The sequence below is a fragment of the Bombus impatiens genome, unplaced genomic scaffold (genome assembly GCF_000188095.3).
Source record: "Bombus impatiens unplaced genomic scaffold, BIMP_2.2 scf_0036, whole genome shotgun sequence".
NCBI lineage: Eukaryota > Metazoa > Arthropoda > Insecta > Hymenoptera > Apidae > Bombus > Bombus impatiens.
This window is the reverse complement of record NT_176455.1, coordinates 1,217,008-1,244,576: the sequence shown is the minus strand read 5'-3', so window position 1 is coordinate 1,244,576 and position 27,569 is coordinate 1,217,008. Positions and strand designations below refer to the sequence as shown.

General features: G+C 36.6%; 1 protein-coding gene across 5 annotated transcripts in view; it reads left to right on the top strand.

Moving 5' to 3' along the window:
- The window catches only part of LOC100744875, a 183,714-nt gene that overhangs the window by 98,928 nt on the left and 57,217 nt on the right, over positions 1-27,569 (top strand). For 4 of the 5 annotated variants that reach the window (XM_033322414.1, XM_033322395.1, XM_033322408.1 and 1 more), the window contains 3 exons: positions 17,040-17,188; positions 17,295-17,411; positions 18,350-18,533. In XM_033322414.1, coding sequence (XP_033178305.1) covers positions 17,040-17,188; positions 17,295-17,411; positions 18,350-18,533 — 450 coding nt within the window. The remainder of the gene's footprint in view (positions 1-17,039; positions 17,189-17,294; positions 17,412-18,349; positions 18,534-27,569) is intronic. The other variant, XM_033322397.1, reaches the window with a different exon arrangement.

The following is a 27,569-nucleotide window of genomic DNA, read 5'->3' as shown; positions in this document are numbered from 1 at the left end:
ACAGATTATATTATCATTCAGAATCTTGAAATAAATTACGATGCAAAAGAGAAGACGCGGTATCAAAGAAAGGAAGCTTAGAGAAAAACGATACGAGCGAAATTCTAGGAAAACGAAGCTAAAGACAATAACAGAAGTGTCGAAGAACAGTTGCGAGCCACACTTTTCAGGTTTCTGTCAGTTCATTTATTCAGACGTCTGGAGCATAAACTGTGGTGTTTATCCATAACGTTCAGTGCCTTTTACTCGGTTTCACACTTCAACCAAAGTAGTTGCAACAAAGTAGACGTCGTCGCCGTTTCCAGTAGACGGCGGCAACATAAACAGATAATCTTCTGTAATGAAAAGAACAGCCAAATAGTAAAGGAACATTGTGAAGGAATCTCAGTTATGGCAAGAAAGACATCGTAAGGATGATAATGTGGGAAATTGAGGAATTATTCTCAGAGAGAGAAGCTTTTATTTTATCTCGAAAATAATTTTGCGTATTATGAATCGATTACAGAATGCAAAGTTAATAGTAAAAATTTGCTACTTTTACTTTGGTCTCGATACGTGTCAAGATGCGTGTAATTTTATGGGGAACTTAGCGAAGAAGATTAAGTCTACAAAATATTTAAAAATGGCAACTAATGGTAACTAATGGTAATGGTAAAAAATGGTAAAATAAAACTATGGGAAATAAAATAGTAGTAACACGGAGATGGCAGGAACTGCGAAACCTCGAGTGCATTCGATGCTTCACGCCGATGGTAAAACGGTCGTGAAACGATTTGAGTGCATGGGCCTTTATCTTCGAGAAATTACGTTCTCGGTGCAGCAATTTCTAAATTTAGTTTTAAATGTTTTTATCGCAATAACGAAATAAAAGTAGTAAAAAATTGGCCAAAATAAATTGTAAAAATTGAATATTGAAAATAAAATAGCACAATACCAATATCAAGAGAATTCAAATTTTCGCAGGATTATAACGAAATAAAAGTAGTAAAAAATTGGCCAAAATAAATTGTAAAAATTGAATATTAAAAATAAAATAACATAATGCCAATATCAAGAGAATTTATAAATCAAAATATAAAAAAGACTTGGAAATTTCTCGAAGGCTCATGCATTCGAATATGTTTGAGATGCTGTCTCAGGCTCATCAATCTAAAGTGCACATACTCATTCGAAATTTCCCAGTTCTTGTCATCCTCTTTACAACTAGAGTTTCATCCTTCAAATATTATAACAAGAACTTTACCTTGAATATTATGCATATATATATATATACATATTTATATATTTGCATATCGTGTACACACTCTGTACATTTCCATATCAAATTCCTTATGAATGCATAAAAGTGTACAGTGTAGTTTCGACATTGCACTGTATCGCCCGTAAGAGTAAAACGAGCGTGTTTTTGCCAGAAGATAAAGAAATTCCATGACGAACGTGGCCTGGCCAAAATCCCGGAAAAACCAATCAGCTCGGAGAAACGATTCGGTTCATAACCAGCAAACGATTTCACCACTTCGCTATCTGAAGAATCGTGCAGGAAATATCGAGTCGTTTGATCCAAGTTACTCGCGCAACGTTTACGTCGAAATAGCTGGCGGATTTGTTTGTTCCTGGCCCTTAAATTTCGATTCGATCGTCGAAGTCGAACAAGGAAATTTTATTTTCACGGAACAGCGGGATAGTTGGCTGCGACGTGCAGTAAAGGTATTCGCAGATTTTATTTCGACGATCGTGACACGTATAGTAGGAGAAAACGTTCGCAGCTTGATCCGGTGGGTACTCGAACGAAGATATTTCACGTGAGTTATCGTTCCACCGTAAAATAAACTCGCGAAAGATCTTTCGTCAGGATCCAACGTTTTCGTTTATAGATCGTGACAGAAGAATCGTAATACGTACAGTTTGCTAGAAAAGTAGCTATTCCAGGTATTCAGCCAACTCGTATATTTTATGCAGCGTTGTACATGTATGTAGCGGCTCGTAAAAGTATTTCAGCAGCTGTAGAAACTTTTCATGAATATGTTGTGTGCGTTGCACGAAACGCGAATATTGCACGATACAAAGTTTGCGAAGATAATTAAAACAGTCGTGTTTGGTTAATGATGAAATTTCAAGAATACTTTACCTAACAAGGTATGATATTATTATTCGTGTAATATTTTATACGACACAAGTGGGATTATAACTGTCGGTGCTAATTGAAAGAAAGGTGAATTAGAATAAAAAGAACGTTAAACGAGTGCTAATGAAATTTCCGAAATATTTTATAGAACACGTACAATGAATTCAAAGTTTATACGCTGGTTTATGGTTTTATGGCGTTATCAAATATTTATCAAATATTTATAGGTACCCTTTATCGAAATGCTATGTGTTTCGCGGAAAACATTTTGAAATTTTATTGCCACCGTAATGAGACACGATTATCATGATTACCATACGCAGACATTCGCAGGTTACATGTTTTTATATTTATTTATTAATATTATAAATATTACAATTAAAGTATATTGACATTTATTTATTTTAATGAATATCATATAATAAATAAACATAATAATATCTATTTTAATAAATACTTGTCATTCCGTTATATAGTGATGATTCTTAAATAAATATTTCTTATTTCGCTATACAGCGATGATGCAATAATCGGAAACGGGAACGTTGCAAACGTTGCAAATTATATTTTAACACGTTCATTGGTACTGAAATCTCATTTTACCTCCCTGAGAGGAAAATTGAATTTCCTCTCCAAATATTATTGCGTCTACGTAGTTTCATTAAAAATCATTATTTGGAGTGAATCGCTGTCAAATACCGATGAACAGCAATATCAAATTATTAATACAGCGACGTTGCAATAATATTAAACGCAAGGAAAACTCGATAGTTACTTCACAAGTATTATCGTAAAACAGAACATGTTAAATGAGTATGAAATACTCAACAAGGACACACTCAGGATATTTAGGATATTTTACCGAACGATTATACTTTCTGCTATCTGAGAATAGCAAAAGAATGTTACTTCGAACGAAGAAGATATTTCTCCCGATTATTTTTGACACATGAAACGAAGGAACCTGTCTAAAGGGAATTCGCAGCTTTTCCTATTATCTGATATTAACGCAAATTTCGCGGTCTAATTGCGTCGTTAGTAGTCGCGTTACTCGAGCAATTCGTGCGACATTTTAATGAGAAAAGGCAGCAAACAAACGCTCTGCTGGCTTTTGTGAACCCTCTTCCAGATACTCGTACCGTTGATTAAAAATGTTCACTTGCTGCAAGCCTTTTTCACGTGCTCCACGTTTCTCTAATTCCGTTCGAGTCCGTCGTATTAATCCGCCTATTAATCCACGTATTAATCCAGGAACGACCAAAAGATTAATCGACGAGTTTTATCGAGCATCCACGCTCACGTCGACGTGTTAATTACATTTAATTATGTACGTGGCGTTAGTTCGTATTTCAAACGAACTCGACCGTGAATGTTCTCGTTACGAAGTACAATTCTCTCGCCAGATACCGAAACGACTCTGATAAAACTATTCTCCGCATAGTGTATTTCTGTTGCAGAGAAATTTATAATTCGATTATGCCGCAGAGAAACTTGTAATTCCGTAATTAAACAATCGTCGGAATTTTTTTGCACCCGTTTGATATCGCGTGAGATCGTTCGATATCCCTAGAAATATCATTGCTGATACTGGCGTTATACCATTGAAACAATAGCTTTTTTGCTCCGAGTGTTAAAAAAGAAGCAATTGGAAATTGGATAGCGACTGTACTTCAATTTAACTGGAACTGTACGCGTCAGTTCGACCCCGAACGTAACGTTATGTGTTTGAACTTTGCAACACTCACACTCGTGGATTGATGCGGACGGTAAATTGTACTGAACAAGTCTGACCAAAAGGCAAGAAAAATGTGGACTTCGTATTGCATAGAGAATTCTTATATTGCAGTTCTTCCTCAAATAGATCAAATAGCATTATCCCAGTCAGAGTGATAACAGAGATAAATGCGTAGACGTTTCAAAACGAGGTAAAAATTTTTGCCATTCATTTCGGGGAATATTTAAAATAATATGAAAATAATATTAATATTATTAAAATAATGAAAGTGATAAATAAGTAATAAAACTAATAAGACTAATTAATAATATTAAAATAATGAAACTTATGTAGAAAATGTTTATATTATAATTCTTCCTCGAGTAGTTCTACCTTGGCCGAATAATAGTAGAAACAATTACGTAAAAATCACGCTGTTGAAATATAACTAAATGTGCACCGGTATATTTTTTTGAGATCTCTAATTAAAATTTAATAATTCTTTATCGTAAAAGTCGCTTAAGAGTGACTTGAAAGCGTTCGAATATAAATACCTCTTTAACTATCACTCAAATAAATCTTGTCCCAGATAATAACGCAGATAGTAAAAATTTCAAAACAGGACAAGATTTTTGAAATTCGTATTGCGTTAGAAAATTGTTATACATATTGTAATTCTTTCTCAAATAACCCTATCTCATTCCAAGTAATAATAGAGAAGAATTATATTGTATTTCCTTGAAAATAACCTTGGAAGGTATTCTGAACAATTTTAAGTAACCTGCTCAATAATAATTTAATAATTCCTTAAAGCAACAATTAAAATTTCTCTCGTTCTATTCTCCCGCAGCACGACCGAACCTAACAAATTTTAAGTTTCTCTGTAACTTGGTAATTCCTTATCCTGAAAGTCGCCTAACAGCAACGCCTCCCAATAAAAATATCCCTATAACGATGATTTAAATGACTGGACCTTGCGTTAAACGCAATAATAGAAATAATTACGCAAAAATTCCGTGAAAATTCCGTCGGAATTGCCTCGTGTTCCCTCGAAACACGACCAAACCTAACAAATTTCAAGTTTCTCTATAACTTGGTAATTCCTTATCCTGAAAGTCGCTTAAAAGTGACGCCTGCAAATAGGAATATTCCTTTAACGGTGACTGAAAGCTTCTCAGGCAGCATTTTCCCGGAGAAAAACTTGCGGGATGTAACAGGATTAAATATCAGCGGATATCTCGTTAAAGGTGTAGCAGGGTTGCTCCGACGACCACAACGATTAGACGACAGACAGCTTGCCGCAATTTCAGGGTCCTTTGGCCTTGGAACGGGACGTTCGACACGATGCGGTTCCTTCGTCCGAGGCAGAATCCTCTTACCGGAGGTACAATACCACTTTGCATCGGTCTTCGCCACCCATCGACGAGTTTCCAACGGAAGCGTGAAAGCGACGTGTCCCGAAGCGGAAAAAACGCGAGTTGAATCGAAACGCGTCGATGCAGAAGGCCGCTAGGCGAAATGAATACCGAAACGAGATACACGCTTGTGTGCCTCTCCCTCTTCTTGCTTTCTCTCCGCTTCTCGATCTCGCCTCTTTTCATTCCCTGACGTTTATTGTTTCGGTTTGAACGAATTTCCACGCGCTTGGAACATGGCACGGACGATTTGTGAAATTGCCGGGAAACGCGAAAAATGTTTTATCCGGCTACGAAAATTTGTCTCTCGCGTGTTCCGTGGCTTTTAGTCTTTCGGTGTTTTTAGAAAAATGTGATGATTATTGCGGGAGCAGGGGCAGATGAAATTAAAGTCCATTCACTCAGGCAGATATTCGTACTGTTTTTAGTTATTCAGTTAGAAATGCTATTCTTGTCGTTGGAAGAAAAATGAAGTTATTTTTGTTTCGACATCTTTCAATTTAACATATCCAGCCATTGTTTTCTTCAAGTCTCTGTAATATATATTTATTTACAAACTAAGGAATATCGAGAACTTGGAATATCTCGATATAAATTGGAAACTGAAAACGTTCTAGGTAGAATGGTGTTAAATAGAAAGCAGGAAGAGAGATTTGGAAGCACACGACGTTCCACTCTTGAATTTCATATCTTGAAAATTGTTTCAATTATTATCAAAAAAAAAAAAAGAACTATTACTGAGACACAAATAAGATTTCTAAAAATATCCAAGAACGAATATCAACAAAATTGTAGATAGAAAAGATAGATGGAAAAATTGATCTAAGAGTAATTATGACTAGGTATAACGATAGGATGTTCCAGAAGGTTCATAACTATATCGTACAGCAAATATCGTTGACACGTGTTAGGATGTGTAGGGTGAGGCAGGGCATTTAGCTGTATTTGTAAGAAGGGAAAGTCTGATGGCAATATAGAACAGAGTCACAAATTAGCAAACTCCAGACACCCCGACCTTCCCTAATACTGGACACACACCAGCTAAGTACACACTGTCACTTTTGCCCCTCTTTAAACATTCTGAGATTTCGATAGACAAGATTCCCAGTTTTAATTAACTAATACCAAAAATCCATTTTCCAGATTCACAACATTCGTGGACTTCACCAGAGGTTCTCTGTGATGTCTTATCAAATTTTTCTACATATTTATCGTACATTTTTCCACGTATCGTTTATTTTATTTTCTCTTCTTTTCTGTTTCTTTTTCGAACAATTTCTGTATTTTAGATTGGACATTTTCACGACGATCAGATATTTGTAGCTCCTCGTGTTTCGATCGTGCGCTTTGTACCGATGCTTCTCGCGATTGTACGATAATTAATTAAGATTATTATACGTATGCTACCATAGTTTCACAGTTTTTTGGTGTACTGACGGATAGAAGTGCAGGGGATTTAAATTGGGTGAACAAGGCAACCACGTCACAGCTCCACCATGTCCAATCCATCTTCCGAAAAACGATGTGTTTAAATACAGTGGATTTCGATTATTCGCGACACGTCGGGATTAGCATTCTTTGACCCAATTACGTGAAATGTCTCTTACGTAAATGTAGTAGCTGAAATTACGCAGAACAAACAAACTATAGCTTATGCTAGCAGTTATGCATAGTTCATTTAAGTATCTCTAGATCAAATTAGAGACAAATGTCGAATACGTATATAGACATTCTTCATGCAGAACTATTTTCATTATTTGTCAGTAATCATCGGTATCGTCAAATGATATTGTATATAGAGCAAACAGACTGTAGCTCGAATAAGCAATGAAACGTCCATTTAAATATTTTTAGATCAAATTAGAGACAAATGTCTAACATTTATTTAGATATTCCTCATGGAGAACTATTTTCATTATTTGTCAGTAATCATCGGTATCGCCAAATGATATTGTATATAGAGCAAACAGACTGTAGCTTGAATAAGCAATGAAACGTCCATTTAAATATTTTTAGATCAAATTAGAGACAGATGTCTAATGTGTATTTAGACATTCTTCGTGCTACGCTATTCTCATTTTTTCTCAGCAACCGTCGATATCAACGATATTACAATTAAAAGAAAAAAGTTATAGCTTAAGTGAACAAGGAAGAGTTCATTTAAATATTTCTAGATCAAATTAGAGACAAATATCTAACATGTATACAGACATTTCTCATACGGAACGATTTTCATTCTTTGTCGATAGTCATCGATATCATTAAACGATATTGCACAAAGAAGACAAACTATAGCTTAAAAGAGCATTCTTTTAAATATTTTCAGATTAAATTAGAGCCAAATATCTAACATCTCTTAATTGCCTTAGAACCAACTAAACCAAAACGTACGACATGTCAGGAGAAAATAAGTGAACATTGAAGATTGAATTTATATAAAAATCACGCTTTTGTACCTTCGAACGAAAGCGGAGTGCGAAACACAAGCAATGCGACTACGAAAGAAGAAGAAAAATGATAAGACTCTGATTGGTTGTTTCTAACAGACTCAATACATAAGCATACAGATAAACATGTATTTTATTTAAGACAAATGTGTCACGTTACGAGTAACATCAATGCGTGACAACGAGTGAACGAGCGAGGAAAAGCGAATCCTCTTATCCCTGTGGTGTCCTGCTTCCTATTTTCTCTGCAGCACTGCGGTCCTCTGTCCTAAATAAACGGCACGCTATCGCAATTAAGAGAAGAAAATTAGGGCTATTTGTTCGATTAGATTCTGCTTTTTGAACTTTGTCCCAAATAAACGACTGTCCGGGATTAACCGATGGCTCAAACCAACGAAGTACACTGTACCTATTATCTTACAAACTCGAAGTACAAAACGAATTCCAAAAGAATAGATTTTCCAGCCATCTGAAGATTTCGTTTATTTCGTTTCGACGAGTGCTATATTTTACTTCCAAAGTTGATCTTCGGCATTTAAAGACACCCTGTATATCCTCTGCATATCGTTAAAACCGCCAAATTTTCTGAATTTACGAGTCGGGGATTTTTCCTCCTTTGCATATTCCACTTACTCTTCGTTAACAAAGGGAAATTTTCAATTTGGTATAACAAAGGGATTATATGGCGGCAACGAAGAGATAACAACGGGACGAGCTTGCCAAGCGTAAGCTCAGAGATAACAAGGCGATCAAACCGTGGAAAATGTCTTATCGACACAGTGGCTCGCGTCTTCGTGAACGTACCTTCAACACGGAAATGGGTCACATTCCGCATTCAATCAAAAGTTTCAATTATTAACACGGGCAACTCATTAACCTCGCCACCTGTGACGCCTTACCTTTAAACATTGCAGATATTTGCTTCGTTAGGGAGCTGCACTGCTAACGCTGCGAATATAATCCCGTTCACTTTTCTTCTTTTTAACACGAACTCGAATAGATCTACAACTGAAGTCGGTCGAAAATGTTCGCGTGCTAGTCTATATAACTTTTTGAGAGAAATTCAGAGAAAGGAAATTACCGAGAAAAAGGAAATATGCATTTTGTCGCAGAATCCTGTGTCCACTCGCGTATCAGCGTGAAATCATCTCGAATTTTCCGAGATACGGAGCATTTAACTGGCGGCACTTTTCCAACAAAATTATATCAGAAATTACGATCTTTGATCTTCGATTATGACAATACTGAAGAAATTGTAGACTATAATCGAACATACGTAACGTTAGAAATCTACATTTTTGGCGATTTTATGGAGACAAGGGGAAAGATTTTACTCGAAAGATCAATTAAACGGATCTTTAACACAACCTTAAGTCCATTCTTCTTCTACGATTTCATGAAGCTATGACAGATGCTCGTGAAATGGCATTTTATATTCTATCGTTCTAATATATAACAATAATAAACCGATGTAGCAATAAATAAGAAATTTTACTTTGTTAGATCGTGTACGTTTGCTGTGGCGTGACAAGCCGAACGATGTAGAAATCCTTTCTTAGGAAAGTTATTTCTTCGTTTAATGTAGATTCGAGGGAAGCGCGTCTGTATTTCAGATTGAACTCCTGAAAGTCTGACAAAACGAAAGAAAAGAATATGCACCGAGCAAATAGTTGCTATGTCATTCTGCCATTTGTATTACAATCTACGTCCACTGCAGTGATTTATCCTCGGTATTGTGAATAATTTTTACCGTCACGTGCTACACGCACGCCGCTCATTTCTCGTAATAATCCGACGATGTACGTAGCAAATTTAACATGAAAAATGTTACGGTAGCCGTAGTTCCTGTTACGATATTTCAGAGTTCAAGGATGTAGTATGTAGACTTTTGTGAGTGACTCTACTCGCCAGACGTAGCTGTGAAAAATGAACTATTCCTGAGGAAGACGTGAACCCTTGAGATCGTATCTTCCATGCCGAGGGTCGGCGCTTTAAATCGTCGTTGCTGGAGACACAAAAACAATGGCTATCTTGAAAAATGGTCGGAATAAACGCGAGCAAGGTGCTCGAGAAACTTGCTCGAAGAAAAAAAAAGATGTAAAATTTTCCTTGGACAGATGGGAAATCCGTGGGTGAAACGTGTTTTTGGAAAAACCTGGAATTGTATCGACGGAAATACCGTTTCGCGGACGTGTTTTTCACGCGGATTGTTATAAAAGCTGAAAGGATCCCATGGAAACGTGACTGGGTTTCTTTTAAAAACGCGATACGCTTAAACGACTAAAAATCCCGCTCCGTTAGTTTCGCAAAAATTTATTTCACTGTCACGGCTATCAAGACAGCCGCTGATTCCGTACGAAAATACGAAACGCGAAACGGTTGATCTAGATTATCAAGAAAACGATCTTTCCTATTCACGGAGGATGACATCGTTTGAAAATATTTCACTTTAATATCTCGATTCCGCAATATACGTTGTACGCTTTCTGTACGTGGGACATTTCGACAATGCTCGATACGTTCGCTGCCACCTTCGCCACAACGACGCGACCAGCAGCACGAAGCTTCAAATAAACTACAGCAACGTCTCAACGAAATAGGATATTGGCTGGAAACGTGGACGATCGAAATCAATGCTACGGAATCCATACACTTTCAACGGTAAAAGGACGAACGTACCCTTCGGTAAAATTAAATAACGACGTACCACCGGAAGCAGGAAACGCTGAAATATCTCGCAGCATACTTGCGAGAGAGATTTTCTAAGTTTTAATAACTGATAAGTAATAAAAATAATAAGTGATAATAACTAGATTTTGATGAAATTCATGGAATGAAATTTAACGTATTTTCTTATAAGTGATCAACCATATTTTGAGGGGTGAAAGCAGCCCTCGAAGCGAGGGATAAAAAACGTATCTTTCTCAGTATGTCGAAGACACTTAGGAGAAGAGAGATGTATAGAAAGATGATTTGTTTTTAAGCGGCAAACTTGCTACGTAGGTCTGTTCCTTTAAAAGTTACGATAAAAGATTGAATTTGTTTCTTTTTCTTCATTTTTTGTGTAAAATCTAATTTTTCTAATTTTATTCGTTTAAACTATGAACCAATGTGAAGTAGGTGGATAGCGTAAAATTTCCTATACCGTAAATCTCTTTTATTAAAACACATTGTATTTATAAATAATTATTTATTAAGCATTTAACCGCGGAATTTAGTTTCAGAAGTCTCTCATTGGGTTAGTGCGTAGATAAATACAAGCGACGACGAGTATACACGGTAAACGCTCCGAGATACAGCTTTCGTTCCACGTGTATACTCGTTAAACACAGTTGACTGTTTAATATATCGTAGAGAAGATATAGTGGAAACTATATATCTTTTTAACGAAAGAGCAGAACAATTAGACGAAAGATGTAGGGAACTTTGTGGCGGTTGATTGATTGGCAAAAAATCACAGATGGCTGGCAAACTAGAACGAACTGCTGATGTATAGAACTGTTCTCGAACCGATATGGACGTATGCTTGCCAATTATGGGGCGTTCTAGCCTCCGACTCCAACACAAAATCAATAGACAGATGGCAAGATAAAAAGTTGAGAGGCTTTTTGAACGAAGATTGGTACATCCCGTACAAACAAACAAATAAAGAAACCAGTATCAGCCACTGTAACAGAAAAGATTGCCAGACACGGCAGGTTGCATAAACAACGGCTACAGAATCACTGCAACGATCTGGCCACGAAATTACTGTACGTTAGAGAAGAATACGAAAGATCAGAGAGACATCACTTTTTACATCCACCGTACGGATTTAACGACATAAGCAAAATAACATCACAGTGATACACCGCTGGGTGAACTCACATTCGTGTCGATTTAAGTTATCACCGTCTGCGCTGATTATTATTATTGTGCGGTAGATTGCAGACACGCGGACTGCAATGAAAAAAGAAACAGTTGGATAAAATATCTCGAATTTTCAGGAATTTTCTCCAAGCGGTTACCTTGATAGGGTTGTCTTCCTTTTTTCTAAGAAGAAATCTATAGTAACCTTGGCAGATTCCTATTTTACGGGGAAAGAGAGGAAACTTTTACATTTAATATTTTTATTGCCAGACTTCGTCGTAAGAAGATGTTTAATAAAAAAAAAAAGTTCTTTTAGCTTCGCAATGAAGTGAAGTTTCATAAAGTAGAGGATGGAAAATTGTACGACGCAAAGTGGATTTGTTTAATTTTCTTAATTTTTTTTTTTAATTTCTGGTAATTGTTATCGATAAAGTAAAAACCAGTTAAGACATATATATAGACGTGTATATAATCGATTAAAAAAGTTCAGTGTTCGATATATTGGATATTACTCATATTCAAGAAATAAAGCTTCGTCAAGAAAAATCAGTCGCGTTCCAAGTAGAAAGATTATCAATTTCTATAAAGAAATTAACATGTTGAACAGGATTTTTCTGCGAAGTCATATTTTCGAGAATATAACTGAAAACGTAGAATCTCGGTAGAAAATTGTTTTACCTACCAGCTATTAAAAAGAACACCGTACCTTGGACATTTTATATATCTTTTTATCATTTTATATATCACGTGCATTCTGTGTAATTTTGCACCTCCAAATTTTCCATAAATGCGTAAGAGAATAAATAAGTGCTCTATAAATGTCTATCGTATAGATATTAATACGATTATAATACAAATAAGAACAATAACGATAATAATAAAAACCAGAAAAGTATGGGGAAATTCCATAGGAACATGAGATCGTCAACGCGATTTAAAGTTACGTGCTTAGGAAGCTTGTAGCTGACAGGGAAACCTATCGAGTTGATGTCCTTTAAGTTTGGAAAACGTCTACGCGGATTCGTGTTTTCGACTCAAAACGCGGTTCACCGAGGCATTGGCCGCTGGTTTTTCGTCCAACAGTCGAAAACACCCCTTAAAGTGGAAATTCTGAGAGCTTTCAGGAGAAGTTTCGCGGCAACTTTAGAAAGTTGAATTTACTTTCCGTTAAACGATTCTGAAAATTAATCGGACGATGTTGAGAGAGGCTAGAAACTTGTATACGCGTTTGCTTTAAAAACGAGGTTTCTCCGCTGTAATCCCACGATAATCGTCGTTCTCGTCGTATAACTTTGATCTCGAAGTAAATTCTCCTGACAGCCCCCAAGTGTCTCGGGATACTCGTAAATTTCCTGTGGAAAACAATTCCCCCGCATTTTTTCTCTTTACCCTCTGTACAGTAACTCGTGAAAATATCTGAAAACCTTTGGAAAATATTCGTGAATGTATTACGTGTGCTACACAAAACTTGCTTTTTATGTGATCCATGACTTTTCGAGACTGGAATATTTGAAAATTTGTAGCAAAGGTGTCTGTGGAGTAAGAACAACGAGAAGAAATTTTCCGGGGGAAGCGATCTGTGGTACAACACATAAATGGAAATTGATGGAAAAAAGACTTTTTGTTTCGGTTGCAATAGAAATTGATGATCGTCGGATTTTTATTTAACACTGTCTATATATTTCAATCTGGAAGTGATTGATAATTTTAATAATAAATTTAACGATAAAAGCAATGAAATATAGTACACGGAATTATATTATTCGTTTTTTCACGCAAATGCGATATAAATAATTATCTGTGGCTTAAAGCGAAAATTTATTTTCGCTCAAAAATTAATGAATTTTCTAAAGGAAAGACATGTACGCGTATGATGAATAGTACAACGTAATATACTTTTATCCTCGTCTCATATAACACTGACGCGTTTCAACATATAACAAATTCCTCCATACATTTGTTACTTTTGAAACTTGTAGAACAATTTTCCGGCCGCGTAAATTAAGATCGTGAATTGTATTTTAATTAAAAAAAAAAAAAAAAAAGAAAGCGATGCGCAAATTAAGAAACCAATGTATATATAACATATATATATATATATTGAATTTGGTTGAAAAATATCACGCGTTTCAACACATAACAAGTTCCTCCATATATTTGTTACTTTTGAAATTTGTAGAACAATTTTCTGGCCGCGTAAATTAAGATCGTGAATTGTATTTTAATTAAAAAAAAAAAAAAAGAAAGCGTCGTGCAAATTAAGAAACCAATGTATATATAACATATATATGGTATATAGAATTTGGTTAAAAAATACAACTTACTACGGTATTATTATTTTATTTAATCAATCATACAACGTTCATTGTTGTGTAATCGTACCAATGTTTTCAAAAATTTCTTATATTACCCTTAGCAAGGTGAAAACAAAATTAGTGTAACCGCGACACCTGTTGTTGTCACGGTCGTCCTTATGTAATGCGCCACAACTGTTCGGGTTCGTCGTTATAACGCTCGTCTCGTTATTGTCGTCTCGATCGTCGAGCGATTCAGACGTAAACGCGTATAGTTTGTTTAGATTGAAATCACGCGACGCATTTATCTTCCAAAGTACGACGGACGTAATATTCGAGTCTTTATTCAGTCAGAAGAATTAATATAAAATTGAATGGAAGAATCGGTTGAAATATAGAGAAAGAAAGGATCATCTCACGTGTATTATGAAAAATTCGACACTGAAGGTAAGTCGTTAAATGGACATCTATTCGAATAAAAAGAATCGATAACATACAGCAGTAAAACTGGAAGAATAAGTTTAGCTATAGAGGGAGAAAAATCTATCCTACGTGTGCTATTTTAAGCATAAAGTTTGTGAATTTCTTTTACGATTTAGTTCTTATCTTGGATTTGTTTGATCTCCAATATATCGAAAAGGGTTATTTAAATATAAATAGAAAGTATAATTAAAATATGTTTAGAGAAAGGAAAAATATATTTAGAAAGCATTGCAAACGATTTTTAGTTTGTACTTTTAATTTTGCATTGCAAGTGAACCTAAATCTAATCTAAAATTAATTGTATAAACGCAAATCAAGCGATGGAAGGTAAACAGGAAATAGTTAGAAAAGAAGTTCGACTTAATGTTTGTGTAAAATAAATTCAAATAACGAAAGACAACGAATAAAGAATGAAATTTATAAATGGAACTTGGTAGTCGCCTTATCAATATCGGTATTTAGTTCGTTGCTTTTACTCGATAGCTTTTCAATTTCCGTATCAGCTTTAGGTTTACATTTGATTTTAATGTACAATATCAATGTGAGATAAAAGGAAAAATGCTTAAGATCGTTCGCCACGATTTTTTAAATATTTTACCGATATCGACACTTGCTCTCACACTGAACGAATCTCTAAATAAAAATGACATAAAAATTTAGATCCAATTTTAATATGAACCTAAAACAGCTACTTAGTGTTATTTGCTATAGCTTTTTAAATAACCCTGCTCGATTCATCGAAATTAAAAAAAGAAACGTATATACCGACCAAATTGAATACTAAATTATAAAACTATTGCCATTTTGTTCGTCTATACAGCAATTAAAAATCGCCTACAAAGTATTTCTGCTAATTTACAATTATCACAAAAACGAACCGGTATAAAAAATTAAATCCAAGCAAACCGCTCGCGATACTTTCACGTCGCCAAAGTCAGCGACGAAAATTAATTTCATAGCGATTTCGTCCAATTTTCCGATGTCGAAGGGCAAGGTGGAACGATCTCCTTTCCAGAATTGATTTCCCAACGTTTTCTAATGCTCTTCTTCGTCCGCTTAATAAATTTCTGTTCAATCGTTGAAACACAAGGGACCCCCATTGTTAAGCTAGTTCGTTGCTTTTGTACGCATCGGCGTAATTATCGGGGCCAGGGGGGGGGGAGGATGATAAAAGGAAGTCGTTGGTTTGCGGAGGAGACAAAGTGGTCGACCGGTAGATGAACTTCCTGCGAGCTAGAATCCGTAATCCTGATCTCGTGTCACTCGACTTCCTTCGTTCGTTCCAAGGGTTACGTCAGGTCGTTGCCACTGAGCCTTTTTCTCGAATTACCGTAGTCCTAGCACGTAAAAAGTCTCTACGCTTCAGCTTGATTTTTCTCTTCTTCGCTATAGATCAGTTTTCCAAAAGCTTGGAAAGGCAGGTAGAGAGCTGAGAATCTCCGAAATAGGATGAAAATAATCATTAACTTGTTTACAGTGTGAGAAATTTAGAAAAAACGATTTAGAAAATCAGAATTTCTTTATATGCCGTACTCATGGTTTTGCTATGGTGGTTACACGCGTTGTTGGACACAATGGCGCTGGGAATACGTGGTTGGACAAAGAGAAAGTGGAATTTGAGAGCGTAGTTTGGTCGAAGTGAGTGAAAGATGTTGTAAAATGTATGTAGATGTGGAGGATAAGTGGCGGACAAAAGGAAGCATAAATTTTAGTGGTACAAAAGATATTATAATTTTAAGAATTACAATCGTTTTTACACTGCAACAGTGAATAGATATGATACACATTGTACTGTAAAATAGGTGACTATCGGCAATGTGATGAGAAATTACTGAATAACAAAATATGAAGAAATATGAGAATAACAAAAGTTATTGATATATGAACATACACGAAATCCATTATCTAACAACTTGAAACTTTCTTTCGTCTGCTATTGTATTGCGAGGTTAATGCATGGATTATTCCTTGAATTGTAGAGATTGAACTCTATTTCGTTATGTTCCATTGTACTCTTATCGTATAGTGTACGTAATTATAACTTTGTATCGCTGTCGAAACTGCCTCCTACGTCTCTTCACGCTTGCAGAAATTGTACGACAAAAATTCGTACATATTAAAACAATAACGAATAACAAACAACTAATAATTCAATTTGCAGAAATTATGATAAAAATAATTAAAAGAAAATAACTGGAGAGAAAAATAACTAAAGAACATTAAAGTTTCCAAGTGAGATGAACAAGTAATAGCAAACTACTAATAACTTAATTTCGGAATATGGTAAAAATAACGTTTCGAAGAAACGTCGACGTTAATAATAATAGCTAAATGATATTAAAATCTTCAAGTGGGATAAACACACGTAATAACTGGAAGGTTATAGTTTAATTTTCAACTATGATGGAAATAATATCCCGCAAAATCGTCGAACCTGATGTATATTCCGACTGGCATAAGCAAGTAATAATTCGCTTTGCAAACATGGCAAAAATAATATTTCGCCCAAAACGTCGCAATTAATAACGACCAAATAATATTCCAAGTTTCAAAATTACGATCTTATTAACATTATTAATGTTTCATCGCTCCATTTCCATATCGAAATTCCACGAAACATGCTGGCAGAAAGTTTGCTTACCACACGTGTCACATAAAAAAATATCGCGAGATCGCGGAAACGCTACAACGATATCGTCTGTTTGTTTTCAGCATCCCCACGGTAGAATGCAAAACGGAAAGCAGAGGCGCGCGAGGTCCTGGAGGACGTCCAGCACCCCTCTTGCGTTCCAGAACTTTGCCAGCTATAGTCGCGCCTGGTTTGAGCATCCTTCAAGCACAGATCGATGCCCGTTACAACGGTATGTTAATTAAATAATTATCGATTGATTAAGCACGCTTTCTACTTGGCTTCCTATTGGCGCTATTTACCGCTTAAAGAATACAACGCTTTGCTAATGATTACAGCAGCGTCAGCGGGTTTATCGGTTCCGGAGAGTGGAAGTTCGACGAAACGTGGCAGTACCGTTTCCCATTGCACCAAGCTACTAACACCGAGGATATCGTTCACAGACGACACGATAGGTAAAATATCGAGGGTTTATTCAAAACGAGGTGATCGATCGTCTTACCGCTTGATATCTCTAATCCGTGGAATTGCATTCGTTGCAATAGTAAAAATCTTCTTTAGGAAAATTCGCTACTTGGAATACATTAGTACGTTATCGTGCACTTGCTTTTGTGCTCTTCGATTTCTTTTCATTTCTATTCCTGTACTCTAGTCCTCCTTACAAAGAGCTATCGTCAAATTTGTCATAAATCGATATTCCGATAATCGATCGTTCCATTAATCGGTATTATGGTAATCCAAATTCTACTATATACGAGCTTACTACGATGCCTTGTACGTTGAACGCGGTACGTTTCCATGTAGATCTAACGGTGGCAAGTCGGCGGAAAAATAACGTAAATTCCCTATCGTTATCTCGTAATCATCTTCATATTCCCTCTTTTCCACCAGAATCCTTCCGTAAATTGATCGTTCTGTTAATCGGCGTTCCGATGATGGAGATTCTACCACAGGAGTTTCGAGAGTTTTCTATCGTATAAATCTAATCGATGAGATCGAATTTGTTAATTTTAAATCCATAAAATTGAATAGCGTGCGTTATCTAATGATAACGAGTCAGCCTAAAATACGGTAAATTTCATACCGGCGTCTTGCAACGCGAACTATTTTCATTCCTTCTCCCTTTCTAGAAACTCTGTTTCTCCTTATCCCCGAAATTTAGCATAAATCGTTCCACTAATCGGTGCTCCGATAATCGAAATCCCAGCGTAACAGTCTCAAGGGCCTTCCATCATAAAAGGGATCAATAGCCACTTGGCTGATACCATCGAGTCAACTAGAAATATCATAAATTTCTTGCTGACATCTCGTAATCAGTTTTCTTATTCACACCTTTCCCTTTTTCTCTTTTTATAAAAATCCCTCTACACCCTTTCTCTTTATTTATTCGCAGAACGTCGCGTCTCGGACTCCGGACCAACGCGAGAATCCTCAAAGGAACACTCGACGAGAAGCGGCAGGCTGAGTACCTCCAGCATCGGCGGTTCTCAACCTTTGACCAGATTGGCGAGGCTCTTGAACCAGAGGCCAAGCTTCACTCCGAGCGATGAAATTCCACGAAGGCTCTCCTGGGAAAGGTATGTCACGAAATCGGCCATCGTCAAATTCTTAAAATACAGGACGTCGCTGCGGGGTCTCGAGAAAGGGAGGAGCAGGAGGAGGAGGAGAAAGAAGAGGAAGAAACCAGAAAAAAAAAGAAAAAAGAAATTGGTCCGAGACCATTGCCGCAGAACGGACAGCTTCGACTACTCCGGAAGTGTCCTTCGACGAACTTTTATCGGAACGAGACTTGTTTCGCAACAAATTACCTACGAGTTATTACTTTTCGCAACATCGAACTTGATACGCAGACACTGAATCGCTTTTACCGGATGGTTCGTCGGCAAGCGCAGGATTCCTAGTTCCAAGGTCCTGAGTTTCCACCGAATCGGCACTGATAAATTCACTGGTTACGTTCAACTCCGCTTTTGCAATATCGAATGATTGATTCACGTTAATTTAGCGAGACAGTAGAGTTAGTAGTTGGTTTGGTGGAATTACAGCGGACGATAATATGGGAAACGATAGTGGCGTAATGATATTGTTGGTGCAGTATGGCGTTTCAGTCGTTTGAAATATCGTACGTTTAATCGAGATAATTTAAATATTATTCTGCGCTCTTTACGAATGACAGACCCACCGGTTCTGCAAGTTTCGAATCTTCGAATTGCAGTTATCGTGGCTCTTTTATTCGAACGGTCTATACATTGAAAGATGGACACGTGGAACAGTGGATATGGTCTCTGAAATTCTTCCAATGGCGAAGTTATATTTCCAATGTAGTTTTCAACGCAATATTTTCAATCTAACGTTTCTTTCGAAATGGAAGGCCTGCACGAAAATCAAACGAATATTCTAATTATACGTCATGTCTGACATGTCTTTTATATTATTTTCTTAACGACAAATACGCGTGATTTATAACAAGTTTCTTTTTCATCGATGCGATGAATAATTGAACCGTTCAGGAGCCGATCGACTCCACAAACTCGAGCGCTGTAGACGCTACATCTTAAATTTACCTTGGATAATTATGATTTACTATAAACGATTATAATCACATGAAATCTATGATTTATGTAATTTTCTCGCGGTAAATGGATTCACGGAAATAAATAATTCGTTGCTGACGATTGAACGTTAATCGCGTGCTTATCAAATAAAACGAAATGTACAAAAAGTGGAACCGATCAGTTTGTCTTGCGAGATCGATGACAGAAAACTTCGTAGCTAATAGGAAGCTTCGTAAAACCAATATCACATGCGCGTAACATAACACCAGCGCAAAGAGCACTCATGGCTGAAAGCGTTAATTAAAATGAATAACGGCATCTCTCGTAGCGTGCAAGTAAATGAAGGAAAAAAAATGATCCAGCCAAGTCCCTATTCCGGCTAAACGAGCTCATCCGAAACTTAACTTGGGGCATCTCTCGCTTTTATTCTGTTGGAAATTGCCCGTATCTTTCGACAAATCATTGTTATCTCTCATCGAAGAGAAAACGGGCTAGTTCGAGCCTCTAAAGAAAAGCCATCCCCAAAGGAGACAATAGCTTTTCCCCGAGAAACGACCCAGCTTCTCTTCCGTTAAAATTACATGGCCGACGTCGAGTCACCCTCGTGCTCCCTTAACAAAGTAGCGTTATCCCCGTGAAACGCATCGACGTGCCCTCCAACGATCGATAGACATTATTTTAAAATCCGTGGATACATAGAGTTCGTGAATAGCACGGCGATGAAAACAAGAACAGAGATCTATCGCGTGACAGGTGACGGAAAAACATGCAGGTTCATACAGAACGGAACGTACGAGGGAGAAAAAGGGACGTACAGTAGCTGATGGAAGTATTTCAACGCTTATGAAAATGTTTTGTGAACACGTTATACAGAACGTTGTGAAATTTCATTAATATTATAATGAGACAGAATTTAATTAACGTTATAACCACCGTCGTGATCGTATTGATTAAATTTGAAACGATTCGGAAAATGTATATAGAAATTACGAGGTATTTAGTGCAAATGCATTGTAATGTAAGTAAATTGAAGCATTTAAACAGTTATCATTCGATTTATAATTCTGTCTAAAAGCAGTTATAAGTCAATTATAATTCTATTATTCTAATATTGCTATTTAATTCCATTATTATCTAATCGAAGTATAACGATTGTTGTATTGATAAACTTCGATATTTCCAATGCTATTATTTCCAATGTTTAACTATAAGTTGTATTCCTGTTGTAAAATCAATTTTCTACTCGATGTATGATCGCGATAGGCGCAACTGTCTTCTAACTTTTATTTGTCGAAATGCTTTCAAGTTTGTCCAACATATTCGTGGCAGCAGTGTCTCGTTAGACTGTCAATGACAGTTTAGAATTCTTTCTATAACGCATACAATGCATTCATAAAAATTCTCCACGTTAAGTGTTTCAAATACTTGCACTCATAAATATCTTGTAACTTCCACGTACATTTCCGAATTGCTTTCAAATTTGGCCAATATAATCACGATGACAGAATTAGAATGTTAATGGAATTTGAAAATGTTTCGTATAACGCGTACGATATATTTACGAAGATTTTCCACGATAAATGGATCAAATTCGTTTTCAAATTTTGCCAACATAATCGCAATAGTCCTGCTTCGTTAAGAGCTAATGAAATTTAAAAAAGGCTCCATGTAAAACACGTAAATATATTTAGACAAATTTGCCACGATAAGTGGTTGGAATATTTTCGCAAGACACTGTATGTAAGCTTTGCTCGCGCGGAACAATCCGCCAGGGTGTAGAAGTTTAATTTGCAAATGGATGCGACCCAGTTTTCCACGAACCTAGACGGCCAGCTCGGGGAAACAAAACATGCAACGCGATATTGCCGCGAATTCGAAAGCTTATGGACAAGAAGAATACTTAGCCGTGCATCGTCGGTTTTAAGCTGTCGACTAACCGCGATTCGGATAAATTTGATATTCCATCGATTGTTCCGCTGTGATCCAGCGGAATAAAGTTTTTCGCATATTGAACTTTTCTTTTTGTTTGATTTTTTGGGCTACAAGGAATTTGCAGTTTCCTTTTCCTTTTTTACGAAACTTTATTAGTATATTTTACAAGTATCGGATTAGAGTGTTTTATTATAGATAAATCGCTGGAAGTTCTATTAAAAAGTCGGAATAAAAATGATACGAAGGGAGCTTGGGGTTATTATAATAGAAGACAGAAATAAATTATAACAATCAATGTAATGATCAGGTATTAATAATAGCGAGCCTGTCAATACGAGATTGACAGTGATTAAAAATTGAATTTATTATTGTCTGAAGTTGAATTTTGATTATATCAGTTTACAACAAATATTGTTTTTACCATTTTGCCTGAAAAATATCAGGATCTTTTCATCTTTTTAAATTATCGTGCAAACATTATTTATCAAACGTTATTGCTCTTAAAGCTCTATTTAAACATATCTATAAATACCAATATTGTATTAGTTTCATACTAATATTCCATAAAAATAGTAAAATGTAAACTAATGTCTAGTATGGTAAACTATTATGATTAGTTTATTTACAGTAAATGGATTAAACAGATGTCGATTAAACAGTAAACGATGGTTATTTAACATGAACTAATCACAACAACGTGTTATAATTAAGTCAACTAGATAATTAATTAGCAACTCTCGTCACCACGGATTTAACTCTCAACAACGCTAACAACACTGTCTCGACAACGCAATCCGCACTCTCTGGCTTCTCAACTCATACGGCTGTTAATTCGTTTATGTCCCTTAGCAACCCCTTGTCTTTTGTCTTAGCCTCGTATCTTTTGTCTTGGCCCTACCACGCACATACTCGGCAACCGCTTGTTTATAATTCGCACGACACCTCCCAAGCCTCTCGTTCACGATACTACAAATGTATCGTCAATCATGTTCTTTCTTAAACAAACTCTGTAGATCAATTCTTGTTTGATCAAAGTTCACTCTACTCATATGAGAATCCATACGATTTCCTTCTTCTTCTAAAACGCAGAATACACGAAGAATACGCGTTGATGAAGTCTCGCGAGGAAAAGTGTGCAGCATCCTGTGTGTTTTAGTTTAAAAAATTATTTCATTTCTCTTGAAACTAGCAAGGCTTCATTTCCTCGTTTCGACGTTAATTAAAAAATAATTGTACATCGAGGAGAAGTTATTAGTACGTTTCTCACCATTTATATCTTTACAGCATTTATTGTGAAAAGGTAATTTATCATCGAACAAAGAAAGATATAAAAGAACATAATAGCAGCTAATCAGGCCTTCCCTGCCGTGTCTGACCACGAACAACTTCTTCCACTTGCGTTTCATTCCTCTCTTTTTACGATTTGTTACATCGTACTCCTGACAGATAGACGCCGATAATTAACACCTTATCAGGCTATTATCGTGAAGTTTTTACGAACTTTTCTAAAATATCTTCTTGTCTCTACGTTCTTTATGTCTCCTATATATCTTCTATATATTCTTTGGTCTTTTATTTCTCGAAGGAGTAATATATTTAATCTTAAAGCCGCATCGACCTGCATAGAGGAAATATAGTCGAATCTAACTCGTCCGAGTAGGTGGTTTTTATCACAGTTAACGTTATCTTCTCTTGTGTCTGACCTTTTCTTGGCCATCAAGTCTGAAACCTTATCCCCGAGCCAAGAGGCAAAGCAATTATCTAGTCTCTGCTGGCGTTGAAAATTATTTATAGTTGGCAAGTTTCCTCGGAACAACGAGATGCAACGAAATTCATGTTGTTCGATCAGATATCAAAGGAATAAATCACAACGGCGGAGTTGTAGTTCGTGCAACGATTCGCGCAATGTTCTCAATTAAATCATCGAACAATACCACTTGCAAATCGTACGCCAAATTCGCTCGAAGCATTTGTAATTTGCTTTCGTCTTGCAATTCATTTCTCGAGGAGTTGGCGAGGAGGAGAACAACTGCTGTTGAATTTCTCGAAGCGAGATTCGTTCCATTGTTCTATTTGATCAGTTTTAAAAAAAGTTCTGTCATATCGTTTATCGAGTAAAACGATCTTCGTATTCTTATTAGCAAAGCGATTATTTTGAAATATCCTGATGGTTATTTCTTTTTTCATCGTACGTTTTTTTTTGTACTTTACAAAATATAGTTCAAGGGAGGATGCATCGTTCACTATATCGAGATTGATATGTTTTCTTGCAAAATGATCGTCGGTTCTTTAACTCGGTGATTCGATTGGATATAGTTTCTCTGCGACGATGTGATTCAGATCGACACGATTGTACGATACAACGAACGTTTTGTCGAGAAATATTTACGAATCTATTGGACAAGAATTAAAGAGACTGGAACATTCTTTTTCTCTTCTGCAACAAGAAGAATACGACGAACGTGGCTTTAGACGAAACTTCAATCACGTTATTTAATATTTTGAATAGAATAATATTCGGCGAGTTCACTTCGTTGAAAATCCAATTCATTAAGCTATCGAAAAAAGTAGGAATCAACTAGTCAAACCGAGAAAACGCGGTTTCTCTGCAGTCTGATTGGCTAACGAGCCACTTAATGCGCTCATTACACGTATGCGTGGCACGAAGGTCGGTAAATTGGCGTAAATCATAGCTGTGCCACAACTAACCGATGTTTTTCCTGCGTAGTGACGAGGATTCAGGCAAACTTCTGAACTCGAAATGCCACCGACTGTGGGTAATTTCAAGTCATCGCCGCGTAATTTGCGTGGGTAAATTGTAGACGTGTAGAGAGAGAGAGAAAAGAGAGAGAGAGAGACTTCGCTGGATTTCCAGTAACGAGCATCGAAAAAAGACCGGTGCATATGGCCTTCCAGTAAGAAAATAAAAGTGAAAGACAATTTCGAGATTTAATGGTTCAAGGATCTCTCTGCAATTTTCTCTAGTTTTTCCACGCTTCACGATGTTTTCCCCATCCGTGTAATCTGCTTTCCTCCTAAACTACAAGTGATTCAGAGGACAGAGAAATTGAACGCGAAAACGAGCGTCCTTTATTTTATAATTGAAGATACAAGGCAGAAAGCGGTGGTCTTGACAGCGGCAACAGAAAATTCAGTTGTCGCTTTCTCGAAAAAACCAGCTCGACGACGGTGTGAAGTAGAAAAAAAAAGAAGGAAAAAGAAACAAAGAAAAAAGAGGAAATAAAGAAACGGAAGCGAAAAGGGGGCCAACGCGTCCGCCTCTGGCGGCTTTGTTTGTTTTATTTAAGTCGACAAGCTGAGAATATAACGAAGACAAAGTTTGGCGAGGATAAATTGGAAGCTTGTAATTTAGAGGTGCGACTTGGTCAAATATCGCACGTAGCGGATCTGCTTTTTTTCCCTTGAAAGAACGAAGATTAAAAACGGAGGATATCGCAGTTTTCTTTCGCGAATCACAAACGTCTGAATTAATTAGTACTGGGTAACGACGTAGTCAAAGTAGCTACCTTCTTTTAATCACTCGGTTCTTGCTCGTAAAAGAGAGGAATATTAAAAAGTTTGTTCGCTTCTCTACTTTGTTTCTTTTTTTCTTTCTTTTTTTGTTACTACAGATGGAAGAGGAACGGTGTAATTTACGCTTCGAATGCTGAATTCAATTTTACTCGACACAATGATACTCGTTTTACGTCGTTATCGGACTTTGATGTAACGATGAAAGAATGACAAAATATTGTACATTTTACGTCCAGTCAAACAAAAGAATAAGCTTAAAATTACACGTTTCTTCAATCAGAGGTTCTCTTATTTAACAATGATTATTTCAACATATTGGCATATTATTATGTTTAATCGTACGATGAATTTCCTCGAAACACGCGCGTTACCAGCAACGAACGTATGAAATTTCTAATCGACGATCACGTGAATTGCCGCGTTATTTTTGTCGGCGTACCTGTGCTTTGCAAAATGGATTCGTAGAAGGATCGGTGCTTCTGTGCATCGATGTCGGGGAAAATTCGTAGTTCCAAGAATACCTTTCAAAGGGGCAGAAAACAAAGAAGCTTTTTACAAGGGATAATCAAAAGCTTTTTACCTGTACAACTTTATGGCCGTTCCCCGTGCGCCTCGTATATTCTCTATTTTCGTAGCGAGCATAATATTTCAGCAGCGGTTGAGTGCTGCTCGCGAAAACGTGCAATTGCCACGATTCCCAAAGATCAGGCAGCTCGCGTTCGAGGCAGAATTCTCAGGAGGTGGTGAAAAATGCGAACGAAACGTCGCGTCTGCCGGGAGAGGTAACTCGCCAGCGCAAGGAATTCAAATCAGTTTCCTTAGGTTATTAACGTTACTTATCTTTCCTCGTCCCCCCTCGTTTGCACGCTCAGAGACGAATAAAACGAGGGAAAAAGCCGGCGAATCGTCGAGACGAAGAAATAGAGGAAGCTCGTGTTTGCATATACCGAGATGAATAAACGTCCACGGAAAACTGTTTTCTTGCGGATCTTTCGTTGGCGGACAAGAAGAAATCTCGTACTATTATTGCGACGGACGTCGCACGATGCTTTGTGTAAAAGTTTTTTTAGTAAATTGCAGATTTTAATGATTTACGCACGTTGGAAATGCACCAGACTAGTCAAAATGGCAAGATCGCTGTTGCAATTATTGAAGATACATATAGAGATTCTTAGATTCTAGAGATTGGCGAAATTAACGTTGAGTTTTATTCGAACACTAATTTTTCGTTGTGATATATTAAGTTGTCGGAAAAGTTTCTTTCGTTTTAGAAAGGAGATAATAGACGTACAACTTTCCAATAGAACAAAATGGATCGTACGTAATTCGATGAAATAGTATAAAAGGAACACGTTGCGCGTCTATTATTTCCTTATGAATTGAAAAAATTTTTTATATTATATAAAATATAATAATATACAGGGTGATACAAGCGGAAAGGGAGTGATTCTACGCGAAAAAAGAAGTCGAAAATATAGAATACAAATTTTTTTTAATCTTTTTTTTTTAATTTTTCGAGCGAAATTCAAGTCGATTTTCTCGAAAACAAAGCCTCAAACGAAAAATTTTTATTCTATATTTTCGACTTCCATTTTCGCGTAGAATCACCCCTTTTCCGCTTGTACCACCAGTTACCAATCACCCTGTATATTATAATTGTTCCCTCTAAAAAGTAGGATCTTAATTTTGTATTTTAGTGAAAATAGTGACGCTGATCGTCTACTAACAATACCTATGCATATTCCCTGATGTTCCTTTGGGAAAAGTTTCTGTTGTAAAATTCAGGCACAGTAACAGTTTCTCAAAGTATATATGGCAACGTATCCATTAATCATCTCACTAATCATCATAATATGTACATTTAGGCACGCAATGAAATTCTGAACAGAAGCGTATTTAGGACAATTAGAAAGCTGTTAATGTAATACGAAAGAAAAAAAAATTAAAAAAAAGAAAAGAAAAATAATAGAAGATACGTAGAAATTTCTTTAACGACTAGAATACAAAGGAAACTGTTTCGCAGGTAATTGTAACAGCGTGAAACGATCATTTTCATTCGAAGATCGTCTTTTTCCTTTCGAAGTTTGCTAGTTTTCACGTAAGTGCATAATTTCGAGAGTAATTAGACGTATGTCGGATATGGCTGTACTAAAAGCGAGGTCGAATTAGGGGGGGCGAAGATAATGTCGTAGAAGTGATTTTATCAGCCTTAATGCATGCAACGTTGAAGCGGGGGCTGGTAAATGTCGAGAAGTTAGCTCTGCCGGGAGTATAAAATAAAAAGGAAGAAAATAACAGGAAGGAGACTGTACGCTGATTGGGCGGAATTAATATTATCGACGTGGTGCAGTTCTGAATAAACACGATTAAAGTTCTCCCGTTGCGGTAGCAACGTGTCGTAATATGGACCTAATAGCGCGTGCCAAAGGTTAGAATACAATGGCACAGGGGTGGTTTTAAACGATCGAGCCATAGGGTGAAGATTAAGTGCACAAGTCCTCTCAGGAAACTTCGTAAATTTAATATATCGGTCCCCGGAATGGCGTGTAAACCGGTTTATCGATAATCTCGCGTAGTACAGGATTATTAATTCGA